At 47.2% G+C, this 13,675-nt stretch overlaps 2 protein-coding genes across 2 annotated transcripts; both read right to left on the bottom strand.

Moving 5' to 3' along the window:
* Nucleotides 1-92: 92 nt before the first annotated feature.
* Nucleotides 93-2,027, bottom strand: LOC136479683 (protein SODIUM POTASSIUM ROOT DEFECTIVE 2-like). Its single transcript, XM_066477461.1, has 3 exons — nucleotides 1,497-2,027; nucleotides 865-940; nucleotides 93-722 (listed from the first exon to the last, which is right to left on the bottom strand). Exons 1-3 carry the CDS (start codon nucleotides 1,914-1,916, stop codon nucleotides 583-585), a joined length of 636 nt encoding a protein of 211 aa, XP_066333558.1. The 5' UTR covers nucleotides 1,917-2,027; the 3' UTR covers nucleotides 93-582.
* Nucleotides 2,028-9,524: 7,497 nt separating this feature from the next.
* On the bottom strand, nucleotides 9,525-10,994 carry LOC136479675 (chalcone--flavanone isomerase). The gene is made up of 4 exons (XM_066477456.1): nucleotides 10,826-10,994; nucleotides 10,545-10,703; nucleotides 10,130-10,353; nucleotides 9,525-10,009 (listed from the first exon to the last, which is right to left on the bottom strand). The coding sequence occupies exons 1-4, from the start codon at nucleotides 10,917-10,919 to the stop codon at nucleotides 9,791-9,793; spliced, it is 696 nt and encodes a 231-aa protein (XP_066333553.1). The 5' UTR covers nucleotides 10,920-10,994; the 3' UTR covers nucleotides 9,525-9,790.
* Nucleotides 10,995-13,675: the final 2,681 nt, after the last annotated feature.

Here is a 13,675-nt window from a genome sequence, read left to right as displayed (position 1 = left end):
TTTTCAGTGTTCTTGAAATTCAGATTCGGGACAAGAGATTATCCGTTTCAAACTCGCCCTACATGATGTGTGAGTTAAAATTTCTGGATGTCTTGCTTGAAGGCCACTCATCAAATTAGTTTCCAGACACCAAATACACGCCACTCACTCTTCCAGACAGCATTGCAGTGCCATTCTTATATTAATTACAGGCATACAGCACGGAGGAAAAAAGCAGAGTCACCCATTCATAACAGAAACAGACGGAAGCACTCAAGCACCAAGCAAGATCGCATTCACCTCGCATGGTGCCACCCACAGCAAACAAGGAGAGGAGAGGGTCACAAGCCGACCACAGGAAAAAACCAAAGCCGCATTCAAGTGCCAGGACACGGACACACGATGGACGCATGCTGGTCTAGGAGACACACCAGCGCAGGCTCACAGTCTCGCGCTGGCCCAGCGTGCTCTGGCACGGGTGCCGTGGTGCGTACGTGCGCCTCTCCAGTTGAGCACTCCCTACCGGCCACGGCCAACCGGAACGGATCCTAGGCGCGAAGAAGCTTTGGTTTTCGGGCCTCCTTTCCTTCTCTCGTCTTCCCTTCAGGCGGCTATCGCCGGCGGCGCCGCCCATAGCTGGGCGTTCTTCACCTTGGACACGCTGTTGAGCACGCCCAGCGGCGTCACGTCGCCGACCACCGTCACCTTCTTCGCCGCAAAGTCGATGTTGAACGACGTCACGCCTGTTTGCATTCACAGGAGCGCCCCGTTTGGATTGGTTATTATCACCAGAACCAGAAAAGGGCTAGTTGTGTGATCTTGTTGTCTTTTAACTCTGAACAAAAGTTTCAGATCCTGAAGAAATACAGTAGCTGTCAGGCTCACCTTCCATCTTGGAGAGGTGCTTCTTCACTTTCCCGGCGCATGCCTTGCAGTGCAGGGATACCTTGAGCACAACCACCTGATAAGATGCCAATGCTGGAGCTCAGTTCATAGAAACACATGTTTCCTTAAGCGAATCTAGCAAGGAACATATGTTGGCTTCGCGGATTTTGAACTAAACGAGACAAATGCGCAAGCTTGAAACCTAAGAGATGCCTTTGCTTATAATGATAAAAAAAATAGAGGTGCCATGATGTGAGACTCTGAAGTTCTCATACTAATCCAGTAGGCCACAAAGCTGCAGCCATTCCACAATTTTATATGCATATCTCTTTGCAATTCAGAATCTTTAACCAACTTTTCACAAAAAAAACTATCTGCCTGTAATCATGGTATCTGGATAACTTCGCCTGGACGTTCCAGATATCAAATGAGAAAACATTGTATAACCCTCAAAGCCCCCACACTGATATGATTGTGCTACTGATCACTTATGATTTTCTATCATTTTCTAATCAAGAAGAGTAGGGCCAAATGTTAAAGTAAAAAAAGAAATCACACAAGTACTGCATGCTAGTCATAGTCAGTGTTCAATAATGATCCACAAGACCACAGGTAAGTGGAGGATTCCTCACCTGCTCCTGCGCCTGCGCGCCGCTTTTCGCATCAGCAGCTTCACTTGCCTCCTCCCGCTTGGCATCGACGGCCGGGGCCGGGGCAGACTCCACCACCTCCTGGATCTCCTCGGTGACGGTGGCGGCGAAGCGGCCGCTACTCAGCAAGTACCTGGACGAGCCGGCCGGGCTGACGAGGCCACCGGTATTGTTCGGGACGACGACAGCCTTGTGCTGCTGCTGCTGCCCTTTCTTGCCGTCGTGCCGGTGTGTCCTGGGCTCGGAAGGAACGTGAGCCAGGGGACTGGGACGGGGACTGGGACTAGCAATGGCCTTGTGTGACCGGACCATCGGCTGCCGCTCCAGGCTCGGGCATATCGCCGTGGACGCCGGAGACGAGCACGAGAGCCCCTTCATGTCCCTGAACAGCAGAGGAGCCATGGCAGCCGACTAGCTAGTGAGCGCTGGAAACAAGCTGAGCTGCTGCTTGCCTGCTTTGGCTGTGTTGCTGAAATGGTGGAATGGAATGGACTACGGGGAGCTAGGAAATATATCTTATATATATAAGAGAGCACCACTTTGCTTTACATGGCAGTAAAGAGTAAACTCTTCTCAAATCCATCCAAAAAAGTGATGGTGAAAAAAAACTCTTCTCAAAAGTGCTGCTGGTGTTTTTCTCCCTGAAGAAATTCACAGATGTCATTGTAGCATCAAACAAAATAGTTCAGGGATGGTCTGTAACAAACTGATAGTTTTTGGGCAAAACTACATGTTTCTTTTGTTCTTTTGTGCACAGGAAAGGCAGAGTTAGGCACAATAGCAGGAGATCTCCAATATCTTTTCACCAGGAAGTAGAGCTGTCACGATTAAGTTAGCTTGGAGGAAACGACACGATTTTTTTACCGTATCATTGCTGCCAGTGCCAGGCCACCGTGAAAGTCCTGACGTGTTTCAGATTTTCCGCCCACGTTGCTGTATGGTTCAGCGCCACAGAAAGGCCTTTCAGGAAATTAATATTGTAGTTAACGTTGATGTAACATGCAGTACTGAATTGTTGATACGATGGTAGGCGTAAAAGAATTTGTGCCATCAGACTGAGTAATTCCCGTCGGGTTTGAGTACTGAACTGCCAGCACGGCTATGATTAACTGTTTTCATCGAGCACTAAATTCATTGATCTTCTTAGCTCTTTCAGGAGGAACAGTACGTGAAAGTAAGAAACTATTCCTTCTCTTCTTCGTAGGGAAAATAAAGAGAGCAACCTGCGAACGCAATATCATAAATAATGTCCCGAATAATCCAGGGAATCTTCAAAAACGAATAGGGATGGTTCAGATAACATTCACGTTTCAGGATACCTCCATGCGAGACGGACAGCAAGAAAAGAACCCCAGCGTCCTGATCGGCGGAAGAACGTAGGCCCACCATTTCCTATCTCTATCCATGTCCATTTCGTTCTCGTGGCGAAGACTGAAAAGTCCACAGCCGACACTTTTCCAGAGGTTTTACTGATACAAATGCAAGAGCTGGGATTGCAGCGTTCGAGCTCTTTCTTTCCGGTGCTGTTTCCAGACCGTTGGAGCGAATGGACACACATACCTCCGTGACGTGCCGAGGCCGAGCGACCGATCCCCACCAATGACCAAACCTGCACGCAGTCGTCATGCACGATTCAGGGCAAAAGAGACGGTCCGTTCTTCAGTTCCATGCACGCGTGGAGTAGCAACGACGCCAAGACGCGCGCCGGAGACCGCAGCCCGCCCGGCGGGAAAACATCAGGTTTTGTTTTCCCCTGGCGTCGTCACGTCCGTTGCGAAGTTGCAATCCACGCATCCACCGGCTTCTCCTCCTCCTTTCGATCCAACCATGCAAAAACAGTTGGCGAGTCGTCGTCGCGGACTCCGCGGCGAGCCAGGCCCAGGCCCAGGCGGGCGCCGGGCGCCGGGAACGGATCCAGCTTCTTTGAGCTGCCATGATCGTGTTGTTCCGATCCAAAAGCACGTAATCTCACGCGGTCCGTGCGGGCAATAAGCGGCACCGGCACGGGTGCGGTTGGTTTTGGATGGCCGCCGCCGCGGGCCGTTGCCGCCGGGGCGAGGCGAATTCCGAGCAAATCCGCGCGGCCGCACGGGGCAACGGGCTAGTCACCAGTCCCCTGCAGCTGCAGACGCATATGGCAAGGTGCCGTTGCGTGTGTCAGCGTGCAGCAGCGGCCGCGGTGGCCGGTGGGCAAGTTGCAATGCCAGGGATGCGCGAGCGGCGTGCACGTGACGAGCGTCGTCGTCTTGTGTGATGCAGGGGGACCCGGTCTGACAGCCTGTTTGGCAAGCTCCCAAACGGGGCCAGGGCCATGCGGCATGCGGGCCGCGCCGCGCCGGCGCTGGTTGGTGCTCACTCTGCTGCATACTGTGCCTGGTTTCGGCCGCTGGTTCGTTCAGAACTTGAGATCGTCGAACACGCTGCGCCAACGGACGTTTCTTGTGGGCTCGGCTCCTGGAGGTCCCAGGTCCCAACGGCGGCCTGCCAAGAAATGACTGTGCAGACCAGGCCAGGCGAAGCTACACGTTACTCACGTACGAGTAGAAGCGATCTGTGATCTGGACCGACCGATCGAATCCGTTCTGTTGCTCGTGAGTTCGTCGGGCGTTACAGGTAGACAGAGACAGATATGTGTGTGGAGGTCCTCCGTTCTGTTGCTCAGCTCCAGCACGTAGTTTGTCGTCCAGCCACCAAACAGTGCATGTATGCGTTTACATCTGACTGCTGCTGGTTAGTGGTTACTACCATCGAGCCTCCCAAGAGGCTCTCTAAGTGAAATTTAAGGCCCCAAAAGATTTGCACTTCTTCTATATTTCAGATGCTTAATTTCTTTGTTGTTATTCAGCGAATATGTAATTTTGTCATTATCTGATTATAGGAAAATTATAAATTATTTTTTTAATTGTACTAGTCGATTATCTAAAACTGTTAGATATATATATGAAAATTCAGGCGCCTAGTCCAGAAGATTTTGAGACATGCAAATGCAATAGCTACCGCCTGTGTACAGGCTTGGGAGTCGGGACGCGCCCTGCACAAAGTGCTGAATTTTATGCACGCCGTTCGGACGAGCGTGTGGTAACAAGCGGAGTAATCTTTCATGATTTGTTTCTTTTTTGCATAAACAATTGCACGAATAAAAAGACTAGCAAAAATATACTCCTGCTAACAAGAACTTTAACAGAGTGTATTTCTGCAAAAAAAAAAAATTGTTCAGACCAACAATTTTTTGAAAAACTACGAGAACGGGAAATATAAAGCCCAGGCCCATGTTTGTTAGTGTCAACTTGTGGCAGAGTTTAAGCCAGCTCAATCGGATAGGTCCAATATTCAACGGTCCGATTCAGCCAGCCTTACAAGGCCTAAAGCCCTCAGGCACATGGTAAGGTTCTTGTTTTTTTGCCCTATTAATATTTTACCTTCAGCTCCTATCCACATTGTTTCAATTATATCTTTTCTTGTACTGTACTCCCTCCATCATGAAATATAATGTATTCTAGCATTTGAAATTTACCCTCAAATATAGTGCGTTTGGAAAATAAAAAGATAATGTTTACTTAAATAAAAATATGTGATTATTTTGTACAAGAAAAGTAATTCATGTACTTGCCATATTTTGTATAAGGAGACTTAGAGTTCACCCTTTAATCATGTGGAATAAAATCAGATTTTAATATATTAGGAAGTTAAGTGAGGGATAGTTATTTTGTCAGAGAACGGACAAAGTGTACTATATTTCAGGACGGAGAGAATATGCATTAAGCATTTTTTTTAAAAGGCCTGGCTCGAGTTTTTACAAAGACTACTTCAGCATTTTTTAAAAGTGTGGCTCTACAATCTTGTAGACAATATTGTAACATTTTTAATATAAATGTCGAAGAAAAATGTTGACCTAAGAGCATCTCCATTCTCCAATGGCCTTTCTAAATCTCACTCTCTAAATCATCATTTGGAGAGTTATTCGCATAAAGATCGCTTTCCGTATCTTTTCACTCTTTAGCAGTTTTTCTATATCTCGTGTGAACTCTAGAGAGCCATGCTCGTATTCTATTTTTTGCTAGCGAAAAATCCAGAATAGAAAATGACTATATTTGGATAACCATTTAGAGAAACCGTTGGAGGATAGTTTTTCACCAAAATCTTTATTCCTAACATTTATGAAAGATATAGAGTCTCTTGGAGTTGCTCTAAGACATATATGTTGACCTAAGACGACATTTGTATTCGCAGCAAGCATTCCTAATAATTCCAATTTCCATGCACAACCATTTTCACTGCATTTGGAATTCAGAATCATAAAGTTTTATGTTTCTACACAAACTAGTTCTACCTCACAGGCACAACTAGTGGCAGAACCAGGGGGCTAGCAGGGGCCAATGCCCCCCCCCCCCCCCCCCCCCCCCGCCCCCACACACAGCGGGAAATTTTTTTTATCATAATATTGTGATTTTTCTTTACAAATACTAACTACATACTCCCTCTGTCCCTAAAAAAATAAATTCCTAGCAACTTTATGACAGATTAGCAACGAAGATAAAAGACCATGCTGCCCCTTATTAATTGCTGAACCTTAATAGCTCTCTAGTTACCGAGAAGCCTAATTAAGTAGTGTGGTTTGGAGTATCCAATAGCAATCTAGGAGAGAGAGGTTGTGTTAAATGCGACCCAAATTATGATAGAGATTAATGTGGATATGTGCACCGTTCATCTCTAGAAATCGATTTTTTTGGAGACAAATTTTTGGGCTAGAAATTGATTCTTTCAGGGACAGATGGAGTATATAAAAACATTTTAAAAAGTTGTTAAGACATACTCCCTCCATATTGGTAATTCAAGTTGTTTTGGACAGTGAGACGGTCTCCAAAGCATAACTTTGATATCTGATTATAAAAATATTTATTGGAAAGTGATATATATATGAAAGTACTTTTCAAGACAAATTAATTCATATGATTTTCACAATTACAAACTCAATAAATTAAAAGTTATTCATGATCTATATTCCCAATGTTTGACCCAAGCCTTGTTCAAAACAACTTGAATTATCAGTACGGAGGGAGTACACCTATTTATATATTTATCGCACTTAGAGGTGTCATCACGTTTGCCTGGCCCTTTTTAATCAAAAGTTCTGGTTTCGCCACTACAACTAAGGAAAAAGATAAAAGCTACATCGAGAGTCCTCTCCATTTACATTTGGCTATGAAAAACATATGTGTTGGAAACAACATTTACTGAAACTGGAACGAAGAAAAAGAGAGGATACGGCGGAATTGAATGAGGTACACTTGCCTCATGAATGTATAGTGTATACCATAGAGGTACATATATGGCAACGAACATAATATTTTTGTGTGTTTTGGCATGGTGTTGATAGCTAAATTTGGACAAAAGGAGTTGATCCAAGAATTTCTAGCATAAAATGGGTACCAGATAAGTTGGTTTTGGTCTTTGTCAAAATGCATAATGGATTCCACCGTAGCATTCTTCTAGTTGAGACGATTGAAAAGAAGATTTGGAGTTCAGATGAAGAAAAAGACAACTTCGATAAAATCATCTAGCAGAAACCAGCTTAGACGGTTTCCTAAACTGGCTAAGCAGTTTTTAAACTTCTCCAAATTTAAGAATGAGCGTCACCATTGCATTCCTATTATCGAGACGATTGAAAAACATATATAGAGTTTTTACCTAGCAATCAGAGATTGAATTGTATTTTAGTGTATTTTGCAAGGGATCTCGACCTCTCACGTGATAAGACCACTACTTATATAAATATAAGGGGATCACGATCGATTGAGGTATCCAACAACACACAGACTATTACCTTCTTCAACCTCAAGCTCTTCCAAATTCCAACCTCTTTGCTATTTTGTACACCTCTCTACGGGATTTTCAGACTTCCTTGGTGGCCTCATCGACACTAGGACACCCTCGACGTGTGTCTTTTCGATGAATCTTCCTGGAAGATGTTTAAGGGTTTATTGGGCGAAAAAGCATTGGTCCCGCTGTTTGGATCATCCTTCGCTGCGTGTATATGAGGTGTACGGTCCAGGAAGTTTCGTTTTTATTAGTGTGTAACCGAAATTCGTGCCAATACATAGGTGTTCGCACTTTGTAGACTTTACATAGATCCACCCCTAAGAATTGCAATGTTAAGAATGTGATAAAAGGATGTTAAGAACTGCAATGGAGATTGAAACAAATAGAACCTCCAGATCCATGAATAGTGCTTCTACGATGACCAATACTCCAATTAAGGTAAGGATTAGAGCACCTCCAATAGTTCCTTTTTTTTTACTCACTCTAAATTATCACTTAAAAAGTCATTTGAATAAAAAATGTTCTCTGTTTCTTTCTATCCTCCAACAGTTTCTTTATATCTCGAGCATAATCTAAAGAGCTAATCTTGCTCTTTATCTTTAGCTAGACAAAAAAACTAAAATAGAGGAGGACAATATTTAGGGATCTAATTAAACAAGATGTTACATGGAACTTTTACCAAAATTTCTATTTCTATCCATAGAAAAGGTGTAAAAGATAAAATATATATTTCTATTAATAAAGAAGGATATAAAAAAACTATTCGAGTTGCATGTAGAGGTTTCGAGTTAGGAAGAGAATCTGCTCCTAGCCAGAGCCGGAGAGCCCGACGACGACGGAGGAAAAGGAGGGCCGGCTGGGGGAAGATCGGGACCGTGGCAACAACGGAGCCGGAAGGGAAACGGCAGGGGAGTTCACTCCATCCAAGGTTAGACTTTAGAGGAGGGCAGTTTTTCTCGTTCCCGTCGCCGTCACAGAGGTAAGCAGAGAAGATTGTCCCTAGCATCATATACTAGTACTATATAAGAGAAAAACGCAGGAATCCAGGATGTCTCACTCCTCTAGTGAGATCAGGAACCGTGACTAGTCTCGCCGTCATAGTAAGCAATCTCTAAAGTCTCTGGTTGAGTCAATTAATCCACGCATGCTGGGGAATTAGGGGTGCAACATATCTGCGTTTTTCATTCAAATGTCACCAAAACGACCAACATCGAACGGCATACATACAGCACGAACACACTGAAACACGACCACGTCTCGTGTTCTGGGAACGTTCACGATTCCGATTCGGGAAATTTATGTTCTCACGTTATAAAATAACACTCTAAGTTTATGTTTTCGTTCCCTTGTTGCAACATGTTGCCCGGTTAGCCATGACTGAAAGTACTGTTGACTGATTTGCTGTAAGAGAAAAATACCGTTCGTTGGTTAAAAAAGTACGGCTTAGCAAACAGGGGCAATGTTGCTGAGGATTAGACTTTAGCAGAGGGCAATTTATTTTCTCGTTCTCCGTCGCCATCAAGAGGGAAGCAGAGAAGATTATCCTTAGCATTATAAGGAAAAAAACGCAGGAATCCAGGATGTCTCATTCATAGTGACTAGTGAGAGCGAGAACCGTGACTAGTCTCACTAAGGGCTTGTTCGGTTGTGGACGTACCCAGAACTGGATTCAATCCCCGTTCCTTCCTAAAACGTGTGCACTCTTAGCCCACTCGAGGATCCTGCGGAGGCCACATGCAGCACAAACCCCTTCACCTCACCTGAAATTAAGCCCGGTCTCTAGAGTCGTGGAATGAATCCTTGCGGAGGCTACATGCAGCAGAACGTGCGGAGGCTACCTGCACAGGAACGAATCCCCACAAAGGCGCCCTACACCTCAGCGATCTCCCCACCTACAGCTGTGTGGATTGTTTCCACAGGGGGAATTAATCCCTTGCAACCGAACATGTCCTAAGGGCCTGTTCGGTTCCTGGGGATTCATGTCCGGAAACCTTTCCAGCTAAGATCATTTATTTGTATACAATCATTCGGACAAGAATAACTTCAATCGAACGGGCCCTAAGCAATCTCTAAAGTCACTTTTTGCCGTCATAGTACTAAACAGTCTGTAAAATCTCTGTTTTTTATGCAAAAAAAACTAAAGTCTCTGGTTGAGTGATTTGAGTCAATTGATCCACACAAGCTGGGGAGTTAGGGGGTGCAACATATCCGCGTTTTTTATTCAAGTGTTACCCAGACGAGCAACAGCGAAAGGCATACTACATGCGACCAGAAAGGTAGAAAAACGACGCCACAGCACGGACAGACAAGCCGCGACGCGACAGATGCGCATGCACCAGCGCGGCATCTCTTCGGAGGCACGCGAGGCCGGCGGCAGATGCGAGATGCCATGCCGCCCAACGATCTGATTGCTTGATTGGTTCTCTTTCTCCTCGCGGCTCCGCTAGACCGCTCGCTCAGGCGGTGATCGAGACGGGCTCCGCCTGCGGCGCGTCGGCGGCCGCGGCGGTACCCTTGGTGAGGAGCTCCGACACCCTCGCCGCGAGGCTCAGCTTCGCGGCCGGCGAGACGCCGTGCTCCCCGATGATGGACTCCAGCACGGCCTCGCACAGAGGCTTGTTCTCGATCGCCACGCCGCCGTCCGCCGGCACCGACGAGTCCTTGGAGAAGGCGACCTGGAACGGAACGGGTCGGGGGATAACATCAGCGCTGGTACGTGTCACCATCCCATTTCGCACGGAAATGAAAGAAAGAAGAGAACAGCAGATTGATACGGGTGGGTATAGGGTACTCACGGTGAGGACTCCGGTGGGCGAGTGCGTGAAGAGGATGGAGGCGCCCGGCGGGAACGTCTCGGGCTTGAACACCTCCTTGAACTTCTCCACGGCGACGCCCTCGGCGTCCGTGTACAGGCCGACGGCCTTCCAGAACGCCACGCAGTTCTCCGTCACTTTCTCCGCGTACTGCTCGCCCGTGAGCGGAAGGATCATGGTCACCCTTGTGAACTTCTCGAAGTCGCCTGAGACAAACACACACCAGAAAGCGGCAAGACGTACCATCAATCACATCGGTCGGTCGCGTGCGCCGGCGCCGGCGCACGAGCGGCACGCTGCGGCAGTGTTGACCATCACTCACGCAAGAACAAGGCACCCTTTTCATCAAAAAAAAAAAAAGAACAAGGCACCTTTTTCACTCTTAGTACCCACTCACCCTTGACGACGTCGCGGAAGAAGGCGGCGTCGGACGCGAGCTCGTCGGCCGTCTTACCGGCCCACTTCTTCGCCAGCGCGGACACGGCCGCGTCCTCCAGGTACACGCCGATGGCCGTGAACTTGATGAAGTTGCCTCCGATCTCGAGGCCTCGCACGCCTGCACGCGTGCGCGACAAGCCAAGAAGGGTCAACCGGAAGCTGCCATGCCATACTCCCCACCACCAACCAGAGACAAACTGGCACGGAAATGGAAAGGAACCTCAACGCAACGCAACGTACCTGCGCCGCCGAGGAAGTGCGAGCCGGCGGAGCCCGGCGGGCGGGCCACCGGCGGGAAGACGACGCCTTCGACCACAACCTCCGGCACGGCCATTTTCGCACGGCGCGAGGGAACCGGACGCAACGTAACAGACGAAGGAAGCTGGCTATGGTGGCTTTGTGTATGGGGCAGGGCGGGGTTGTTGCGATAAATATGGAGGGGACGGCGAGAGCAGAGGACGGAGGGGTTAGCTGGGCAGCGACACCTCAACAGTCGTCATAAATAAAGAAATCCAGGGTGCCACAAGTTCGGGCTAAAATTAGCAGGCATGCCACCGTGTACCAGTATGCATTTCTAGAAAAGAAAAACAAGGTATAAGGTTAAAAGGTAACCTGAAAATATATTAAGGTTATATGATTATATTAAATTCGATAAGCTTACAAGTAAACCATGGTTTAAACTTAAAATTATCTTTATTTACTATAGAAACATCATATTTCACCGATTTACTTTCAAGCATAGTACATATTACAAATTATATATGACCAACCGAATGAGAAGGCCAAAAAATAAATAAAATTGTTATGAATTCACTCTACTTATTGACCGGTTTTATCAACCTAATTTATAATTTGACGCTAATCGTGTGATTCGTTAACTTTTCCATTATAGCTTTACTCAAGTTGCCCAATGGACCGACCCGGCCACTCTCATCCCTACAAGAGGATCATCCGACTTTCGACGAATTTGTGAGAAAGAAACAATGTTTCGGATAAAAAAAAGAAGCGGATTAAGCCGAGTAACCCGGCTTAATCCGCTTCTTTTTTTCATCCGAAACATTGTTTTTCTCTCATAAATTCCTCCAACATTCCTCTAAACCATCCAAATTTCTCTATAATTTCTCCAAACCAACAGGCATGGCTTACCTACAGGCTGCTGTCATAGCCGCACATAGGTAGAGGTAGGTTTGCATACCTCTCGGGTGACGTCATCGTGGTAACTTTGTAATATGCTTGTGCTTCCGAGGGCATAAGCAGTGGTAGTTGGCGGGATGCCATGACGTGGCGAATCGGTATCAAGTCCTGCGGGTAGGTGAAGCTACCATTCACTGTCCACCGAACCGAAGAAGCTTTCGCTGTCCAACTTCCAAGAGAACGAGCCTGAACCTCAGCGAACTTTTTTCTATATAAATCCAATCCTCAGCATGTTACAGTTTTAGCATTTTTTTCTGTGGCGGAATAATGATGTAAATGATGCTTTACTGTTGGGATGGTAGAGCATCTCGAAGAGTTCCCAAAATCCTGTGTCTCCAACAATTTCCAAAAAATTAACTTTTAAATTATATAAAAAAGTTTCCAAAAAATTAACTCCTAAAATGTAAAAAAAAAATGTTAGACCACGGCAAGCTTTCCTCGCGGCGCTCGCGCCTGCTCCTGTTATCCGGCTCTGTTCGGCAAGACTTTGATTTGTTGGGAGAGAAAAACACTATTCTATACTTATAAGTTGAAGCGAACAGAGCCCATGGCTGGTTCGACGAGAGCGGCGACGGCCGAACGCCCGCAAGGACAACTTCTTCCACGACATGACGGATGCGCTGACGTGACGGAGGTTACGGTGAAGTCGGTCCCTTCCGCGGCGGTGTCGCCCAAGTGCACGAAGCATCACGCCGTGCCAGCGGTGGTGTTCTCTAATGCCGGTTATGGACAACTTCTTCCACGACGCGCTGATTCCGCTGTTCCTGACCACGGCGCATGCACCTGGAGGGCGAGGTCAAGGTGCAGCTGCTGGACACCAACTACAAAGCCGTGGTGGGTGCAGAAGTACACGGCGCTGCTGCGGAAGCTGTCCCGCCACGACGACGACGTGATCAACTTCGACGCTGATGACGCCGAGGACGTGCACTGCTTCCCGGCGGCGGCGCGTACTTACTACCGCACGCCCGCACCATCGCCTTGCTGTTGCTTGCGGACGCTGTGGGCACTGGCACCTCAGGGCCGTCCGGTGATCTGGTCGCGTGAGAGGCACCTGCCTGATCCTGTCGCCGCACCCGACCCGCAACCCGCGCAACCTGACGATGGTGGACTTCGGGCTGTTCTTGCATGGCGCGCTGGCGCTACCGCGTTCTCGGCCTGCGGCCCCGGATGCTGATCATCTCGCGCGCCGGCATGCGGCGGCTGCTGAACCTGGAGGAGGTGGCGGCGGCGGCTCATTCTATTCGGCGCGAGGGGGAAACATGCCGCAGAAAAACCGGCGCCAGCGTTTTCTAAGTCGTGAGTCTGCGCGCATTTATCCGCGCGATCGGGATTTTTTTTTTCCAAATGCCAAAAGATCAGGGGCTGAGATTAGGAGCTGTTACAGATGTTTTTTTTTTCAATCTTTCCAAAAACTCAGGATTGAGAGCTTTTTTGGAACTCTCGGAGATGCTCTTACGTCGGGAGGTGGACCCTGTCTCAACTAATTGGATGCCATGTATCTTTGATACAACTTCTCTAGAGTAGTGTATCATCTGACTTTTCGTTTTAAAGTAGCTTACATCCAATTCAGTTATCCTTCAATGGTGACTGAATGTGAACTACTCTCTCAATTTTCTAAATTAAGACGGGAGGGACCAGTTGGTAGTGTGTGGTGTTCAGTGAGTGAGTACACGGCATACATGCCTAGACCTGTGACGTGGTGAACTATTCCATTGCTTTTATTACAATTCAAAAAAAACGAGGGAAAGCAAGATCCTCCCTCCCCTGTTATCGAGATTAATTCTCTTGATCCTGCTGTGATTTCTCACGCCTCCTGTTGTGATCTCGCTGTTGGCAACGGAGGTTACAATGTTTGTTAGCTACTATATACTATATCAAAATTCTGAGAACGACTCA

Source organism: Miscanthus floridulus, chromosome 1, assembly GCF_019320115.1.
Source record: "Miscanthus floridulus cultivar M001 chromosome 1, ASM1932011v1, whole genome shotgun sequence".
NCBI classification, from domain to species: domain Eukaryota; kingdom Viridiplantae; phylum Streptophyta; class Magnoliopsida; order Poales; family Poaceae; genus Miscanthus; species Miscanthus floridulus.
The sequence above is the reverse complement of the archived record's forward strand: the minus strand, read 5'-3'. Positions and strand labels throughout refer to the sequence as shown.